The 8,323-nt window shown below is 46.4% G+C and overlaps 1 protein-coding gene across 4 annotated transcripts in view; it reads left to right on the top strand.

Annotated features, from left to right (window-relative positions):
- FPR1 (formyl peptide receptor 1) overlaps nt 1-3,584 on the top strand; it is a 44,364-nt gene extending 40,780 nt beyond the window's left edge. For all 4 annotated transcript variants that reach the window (XM_011946222.1, XM_011946220.1, XM_011946221.1 and 1 more), the window contains one exon: nt 2,349-3,584. In XM_011946222.1, coding sequence (XP_011801612.1) covers nt 2,360-3,418 — 1,059 coding nt within the window. In that variant the 5' untranslated portion in view covers nt 2,349-2,359 and the 3' untranslated portion in view covers nt 3,419-3,584. The remainder of the gene's footprint in view (nt 1-2,348) is intronic.
- Nucleotides 3,585-8,323: the final 4,739 nt, after the last annotated feature.

The raw sequence follows: 8,323 nt of genomic DNA on the forward strand, positions 1-8,323 counted from the left end.
ATCTTGGCTCACTGCAACCTCCACCTCCCAGGTTCAAGCGAGTGGAGAAATTGCATATCTTTTTTTTTTTTTTTTGAAATGGACTCTCGCTGTGTCACCCAGGCTAGAGTTCAATGGCGCAATCTCTGCTCACTGCAACCTCCACCTCCCAGGTTCAAGTGATTCTTCTGCCTCAGCCTCCGGAGTAGCTGGGACTACAAGCGCCCGCCGCCATGCCTGGCTAATTTTTGTATTTTTAGTAGAGACAGGGCTTCACCGTGTTGGCCAGGCTGGTCTCGAACTGCTGACCTCGTGATCCACCCGCCTCGGCCTCCCAAAGTATTGGGATTACAGGAGTGAGCCACTGGGCCCAGCCAAGAAGTTGCATATCTTATAGTTCTTATGCAGAGTCATGGGTGAGAGAAAGCCTTAGTCCCCGTTTGCGTGACACTAGGTCACTGTAGCTGTCACCCACTGATTTTCTGATATCATACACTGTTATTTTTTCTTTATTAAATTGATGGTAAAATACACATAACAAAAAGTTAACCATTTTAGACTGGGCACAGTGGCTCACGCCTATAATCTCAGCACTTTGGCACGCCGAGGCGGGCAGATCACCTGAGGTCAAGGAGTTTGAGACCAGGCTGACCAACATGGTGAAACCCCATCTCTACAAAAACATAAAAATTAACCAAGCATGGTGGCAAGTGCCTGTAACTCCAGCTACTCAGGAGGCTGAGGCAGGAGAATCACTTAAACACGGGAGGCAGAGGTTGCAGTGAGCCAAGATTGCACCACTGCACTCCAGCCTAGGTGACAGAACGAGACCGCATCTCAAACAACAACAAAAAGTTAACCATTTAAATGTACAATTCAATGGCATTAAGTACATTTACAGTGTGTTGCAACCATAACCATTATCTAGTTCCAGAACTTTTTTATCACACCAAACCAAAACTGCATAAGCATTAAGCAATAATTCCCCACTTCCTACTTTCCCTAGTCCCTGGAAATCACTAATCTGCATTCGGTCTCTGTCAGTTTGGCTACTCTGGATATTTCATGCAAGTGGATTCATACAATATGTGACTTGTGGTGTTTTCTTTCCTTCTCTCCTTCCTTCCTTCTTTCCTTCCTTTCTTTTTTCTTTCATTTTAGAGACAGGGTCTCGCTCTGTTGCCCAGGCTGGAGTGCAGTGGCTCAATCATAGCATACTGTTAACCTTGAATTCCTGAGGTCAAGTGAGCCTCCCACCTCACCCTCTTGAGTAGCTAGGACTACAGGTGTGTGCCACCATATCCAGCTAATTTAATTTAATTTAATTTAATTTATTTATTTATTTTTTTTTTGGTAGAGATGAGGATCTTGCTATGTGGCTCGGGTTGATCATGAACTCCTGAGCTCAAACAATCCTCCTACCTCAGCTTCCCAAAGCTCTGGGAAGACAGGCGTGAGCCACCACATCCAGCCCTCTTTTGTTTAGTGTCATGTTTTCAAGGTTCATCCACATTGTAGTGTATATCAGTGCTGCGTTCTTTCTTATGGCTGAATAATATTCCATTGGATGGATAAACCACATTTTGTTTATCCATTCGTCTGTTGATGGACATCCGGGTTGTTTCTACCTTTTGGCTATAGCGAGGAGTGTCTCTATGAACATTTTTGTTTGAATACATGTTTTCTCTATACATCTTTGGCTCCATATTCTCCTCTTGGAGGTCAAAGACCCTATTTCCTTAGCCATTTAATCTCCCTGGTAGGGGCTCACATGTTAGCAATTATGGGGATGTCTCATAAGATGTAATCTTGGCCACGCACGGTGGCTCAGGTCTATAATTCCGGCACTTTGGGAGGCTGTGTCAGGTGGATCACCTGAGGTCGGCAGTTCAAGACCAGCCTGGCCAACATGGCAAAACTCCACTTCTACTAAATATACAAAAATTAGCCGGGTGTGGGGTGGTGCACACCTGTAGTCCCAGCTACTGGGGACACTGAGGCAGGAGAATCACTTGAACCCAGGAGGCAGAGGTCGCAGTGAGAGATCATGCCGCTGCACTCCAGCCTGGGTGATAGGGTAATATTCCGTCACAAGAAAAAGAAAAAGAAAGGAGAGAGAGAGAGAGAGAGAGAAAGAAAGAAAGAAAGAAAAAGATGTAATCTTGCCTAACAGGTACAATAAAAGATTGACAATGTATACATGTGGACATGTGTAAGGGACAGTGGTGAGGATGTTCCAGCTGTTGTGGGAGCTCTAGGGGAAGGTGAGAAAGCTATCAGTGGGAAAACTGGCAGGGGCAGAAATGAGAGGGTGGGGAAATGGTGCGGAGGTTCATAACTGAGGAATGACCATGACTGCACTATTTCAGGAGTGGACAAAATGGAGACAAATTCCTCTTTCCCCACCAACATCTCTGGAGGGCCACCTGCTGTACCAGCTGGCTATCTCTTCCTGGATATCTTCACTTATCTGATATTTGCAGTCACCTTTGTCCTCGGGGTCCTGGGCAACGGGCTTGTGATCTGGGTGGCTGGATTCCGGATGACACACACAGTCACCACCATCAGTTACCTGAACCTGGCTGTGGCTGACTTCTGTTTCACCTCCACTTTGCCATTCTTAGTGGTCGTGAAGGTCATGAGAGGACACTGGCCTTTCGGTTGGTTCCTGTGCAAATTCATCTTTAGCGTAGTGGATATCAACTTGTTTGGAAGTGTCTTCCTGATCGCCCTCATTGCTCTGGACCGCTGTATTTGTGTCCTGCATCCAGTCTGGACCCAGAACCACCGCACCGTGAGCCTGGCCAAGAAGGTGATCATCGGGCCCTGGGTGATGGCTCTGCTCCTCACATTGCCAGTTATCATTCGTGTGACTACAGTACCTGGTCAACTCGGGCCAGGGACAGTAAGCTGCACTTTTGACTTTTCACCCTGGACCAAGGACCGTGTAGAGAAGATGAAGGTTAACATTGCCATGTTGACGGTGAGAGGCATCATCCGGTTCATCATTGGCTTCAGTGCGCCCATGTCCATCGTCGTTGTCAGTTATGGGCTTATTGCCACCAAGATCCACAAGCAAGGCCTAATTAAGTCCAGTCGTCCCTTGCGGGTCCTCTCCTTTGTCGTAGCTGCCTTTTTTCTCTGCTGGTTCCCATATCAGGTGGTGGCGTTCATAGTCACAGTCAGACTCCATAACATAGCACAAGGCCTGTCTAAAGAACTTAGAATTGCAGTGGATGTGACAAGTGCCCTGGCCTTCTTCAACAGCTGCCTCAACCCAATGCTCTATGTCTTCATGGGCCAGGACTTCCGGGAGAGGCTGATCCACTCCCTGCCCGCCAGTCTGGAGAGGGCCCTAACCGAGGACTCAGCCCAAACCAGTAACGCAGCTACCAATTCTACTTTACCTTCTACAGAGGTGGAGTTACAGGCGAAGTGAGAAGGGAGCTGGGGGACACTTTCGAGCTCCCAGCTCCAGCTTTGTCTCACCTTGGGTTAGGCTGAGCCACAGGCATTTCCTGCTTTTTTGGGGGTTACCCACTCATCAGAAAAAAAAGCCTTTATGTCCCCTGATTTCGGGAGAATAAACAGATATGAGTTGATTATTGACTTCTTTTTTGATTTTGGACCTCAGCCTCGGGTGGTCAGGATGGGAAATGGTAGGAAGAAGCTGTCATCTGCATCCTAGTTTGCCTGAAATGAACCCGAATATACCCATTATGATTAGTCCTGAATTATGAGTAGTGAATGATACCCTCATTCTGGCATAATGATGAGAAGTGTCCACTTCCATTCTGAAAAGTGCCGTGCTATGAAAAATAAATTATGTAGTCATCCTAGGTAAATGAAGGAGAAGGGAGAAGTGTGAAAGAGTATGGCTAAAATCAGGCAAGATATACAAGAAAATACTTTATATATGCCAAGTCCGGTGGCTCACGCCTGTAATCCCAGCACTTTAGGAGGCCGAGGCAGGCAGATCACCAGAGGTCAGGAGTTCGAGAACCGCCTGGCCAACACGGTGAAACTCTGTCTCTACTAAAAATACAAAAATTAGCTGGGCGTAGTGGCAGGCTCCTGTAATCCCAGCTATTCAGGAGACTGAGGCAGGAAAATCACTTGAACCCGGAAGTCAGAGGCTGTAGTGAGCCAAGAAAACACCACTGCACTCCAGCCTGGGTGACAGAGTGAGACTCTGGCTCAAAAAAAAAAAAAAAAAAGATACTTTATATCTTTATATAAAGTTCTCAGCCTTTATTGGTCAACAACTCAGTAAAAATATAAAGTTATGGAGATGTCAGTTGAAGACCCCTCATCCCCTTGAGGTCTACCTGATTGCCCAATCTTTTACATCATAAATTTTGGGAAACAGATTGTCCTCCCCACAAGGGAGGGCCCCCAGAGCCTGTGTTTTTTACTTGTGGCTCTAAGTCTTGCTTCAACTGAGTTAGTCCAATTCACACAATGTCTAGTGGTTGCTGCCCTGAATGAAATTAACCCAGAGAGGAACTCAGACATTTCCCTCCATTTCCTGAAAAGCTACCTGCACAAGGTATTTAGATATGAAACACACTTTACAGAAAGAAGCTTGGCAATGTGAGAGGAGGCAACTGGCCAGCAACAGACAAACATGAAAGCTTTCCGTTGAACTTAAGACATCCTTTTAAAAGCCCACCCTCTCTCCTATCTCTTCACCTTCAGATTTCTGCTTTTTAAAAAAAAAAAAACACAGAGAAATGTAGCCATGCTACCGTTGACTCTGACTCTATCCCTCAGGTCTCCTTTCCCAACTCATTTATCAATAATAGCATCCTCCTTAAGAAGATTTCTGGTGCCAGATCTTTTTTTTTTTGAGACAGAGTCTCACTCTGTCACCCAGGCTGGAGCACAGTGGTACGATCTCAGCTCACTGCAACCTCTGCCTCCCGGGTTCAAGCAATTCTCCTGCCTCAGCCTCCAGGGTAGCTGGAACTACAGGCACACACCACCATGCCCAGCTAAATTTTTGGTATTTTTAGTAGAGACGGGGTTTTGCCATATTGGCCAGGCTGGTTTTGAACTCCTGAACTTGTGATCCGCCCGCCTCGGCCTCCCAAAGTGCTGGGATTACAGGTGTGAGCCACAGCACCCCATCAAGAAGATTTCTGTTGCCAGCTCTTGAAGCAATCATTTAATTACCATTACAGATGTCATCGTTTTATTTTATTTTATTATTTTTTTATTATTTTATTTTATGACAGAGTTTCACTCTTGTTGCCCAGGTTAGAGTGCAATGGCGTGATCTCAGCTCCCTGCAACCTCCACCTACAGGGTTCAAGCGATTCGCCTGCCTCAGCCTCCAGAGTAGCTGAGATTACAGGCATGCATCACACCTGACTCATTTTGTATTTTTAGTAGAGACAGAGTTTCTCCATGTTGGTCAGGCTGGTCTCAAACTCCCTACCTCAGATGATCTGCCCGCCTCAGCCTCCCAGAGTGTTGGGATTACAGACATGAGCCACCGCACCCAGCCATCATTTTATTATAAACAAGAAACAGAAGAGAAAAGGAGAGAGAATTAATGGAAAGAAGAGAGATGAAGGAGTGGCCTGTAGCATCCAAAGTTAACCTACAGCAGAGCCTGTCTTTGGGTGAGGAGCTGGGTGATGAGGGCTGATTTCATTCCAGTGCGAGGGGAGATTCCTGAGTTTTGATGACACGATGTGGTCCTTGGGAATCTAGCTCATCTCTGGACTCCCATGATGGTTTTTTCTGCACACCCCCCATGAAGCTCTGCAAGCCTTACTCATCAGCATCCAATGCATTTATTTAATCTATGCCACCCACCCCAGAGCTTCTGGAGAGCATTGTGTTATCCTTGCCTTCCCCCTGCATAGAAAAGGCTCCAATAAAGGATGGTTTAACTAAACTTTTTGCTTCTGTACCTCTTTTATAATTAACCAGGATACTTGCAAATCCAGGAACCCCTTAGGTCACCAACTCCAGGAAGTCAGCGAGTTCTTCCTATGTTGACACATGGAGAAATTGAGGCCCAGAAGGAGAGTGCAGTAAAATAGGACCCTGCTACAAAGTTAGAGGGCACCGCCTTCATATGAGACCACCCTCGCTTCTGACACCAACTGCAAATTTGCAGAATCTCCAGAACACCCTCCAGCTGGATCATTTGCTAGAAAGAGTCACAGAGAGAGAACGGAGCAGAGGATTTGAAGAGAGAAGAAGTGAGAGATGATGAAGCCCCAGATTGCAAGGGTTGGGGAGAGAGAAGCTACCAGATAATGTTCTGGTTCCTTTAAGGTCTAGACACACTGTCTGCAGTTGGCTTCCTTTAAATTCCCTTGTGTTCTTCCAGCAAGCAGGTTTAACTGAAGCCAGTTTGACTGAGTTTCTACAACTCACAACTCAACCATCCATTCCTAAGCTACCTATGATAATCGTCAGGATGAATCAACCACAGGGTGGTTCCTGTGACTGAGGCTGAGCAAGAGAATGGGGAGAGACATGGCTTGCGGGGGATGGGTATGACCCTTCAGGTCACTTACTGGGGGAGCTCCTGGTCTTGCATGAACCAGCAAACAGAGAAGAGACAATGGCCTATGATGTGGCCAAAGAACAAGAATAAATGATAGCCCCTGTTGGCTCCCAAATCCTAACAATATCCAGCTCACCCTGAATGGTGCCTCTATGGGGGAAAAATCCCTCTTGTAGAATTTAGACATGAGGAATAGAGACCATCCTAACAAGTTGCCTGGGCAACAGAGTGAGACTCCAGCCCCCAAAAAATAAAAACCAAAAAAATAAAATAAAAACTGGTACTGGATTTTGCAAGAAATAGCAAGTCACCCTGAAGTTATAATTGTGTGGTATTTACAATAAAGAGAATTTTAGATTATATTATTATTCTTTGTAAAGTGTGTGGTACATATCCTTTATAATCAGTACAACTACAAAATTTATTGTAAACATTTGTGTTTATACACAGACATACATTTTTCCCCTCGGAGAGCCAGTTGTTAAACATTTACCGGCACATCACAGTGTAGTCGTGTTCAGATCCCAGCTGTCACTACTTGTGTGACCTCAGACAAGTCATTTCCCTCTTTGAATGTCAATTTTCTCTTCTTTAACATGGGAGCAGTAATAGCTACCTGAGGGAATCTTTTGGTTGGAGCTCATGTAGATGAGACAGGAAGCACAGAGCTGAGCATCTGTATCATGGCTGGCCAGGCACAGTGGCTCATGCCTGTAACCCCAACATTTCGGGCCAAAGCAGGCGGATCACTTGAGCCCAGGAGTTCCAGACCAGCCTGGGCAACATGGCGAAGTCGTGTCTCTACAGAAATAAAAAAATAAAAAACACAAAAATCAGTCAGGATTGGTGGCGCACACTTGTAGTCCCAGCTACTCAGGAGGCTGAGGCAGGAGGATCGAGGCTGGGCCTGGGAGGTCGAGGCTGCAGTAAGTCATGATCGTGCCAAAAAAAATGAACTCTAGCCTGGGCAGTAAGAGCAATACCTTGTCTCAAAGTAAAATCAAAGAAAAACATATACATCATGGCCACCATCAACATTATGACCATTTCCACCTGCTGGAGACAGGGTTGTTTTCTCTGTCCTCTGCAACCACAGTGACACGACACTTCTTGCATGACCCACCCTCTCCCATCCTCATAGTCTTTTTTCCCCCTTGCACCTCCCTTTGTTAAGCAACAGAGGTAGGGGGGTCATTTAGTAGGCATTACTCTGAAGTCCCTGCACCTGGGGCTAGGGGAGAGGAAATGCTCCCCTGGTGATCCGCTCGATCATATGTACATTAGAAGAGCATGCATGAGCCTCCCCAGGGCACACAGGGGGAGCTTGTTCATCATACGCTCCACATGTGCCCTGCACTGGGCTGGCTTGTTAGTTTGTTAGGGTGCTGCAACTCATGACCACAAACCAAGTGACTTCAAACCACAGAAATGGATTGTCTCACAGTACTGGAGGCCAGAAGTCTGAAATTAAAGCATCGGCAGGGTTGGCTCCTTTTGGAGGCTCTGGGGGAGAATCCCTTCCACGCCTCTCTCCTAGCTCCCAGTGGCAGCTGCCACCCTTAACACTCCTTGGTGTTAAGGATGTAATTTTGTCCTCCCCACAGCCTCCATTCCTACATTGAAGTCCTAACCCTCAGCCCCTCAGAACATGTCCTTATTTGGATACTGGATCATGGCAGATGTAATTATTTAAGTTAAGATGAAGTCATACCGGTCTAGGGTGGACCCATAGTCCAACATGACTGGTGTCGTTACGAAAAAGGGAAATTTGGACGCAGACGCACACACGGGAAGAACACCATGTGATGAGGGAGGCAG

Source organism: Colobus angolensis, unplaced genomic scaffold, assembly GCF_000951035.1.
Source record: "Colobus angolensis palliatus isolate OR3802 unplaced genomic scaffold, Cang.pa_1.0 Scaffold25, whole genome shotgun sequence".
In the NCBI taxonomy this organism is placed as follows: Eukaryota; Metazoa; Chordata; class Mammalia; order Primates; family Cercopithecidae; genus Colobus; species Colobus angolensis.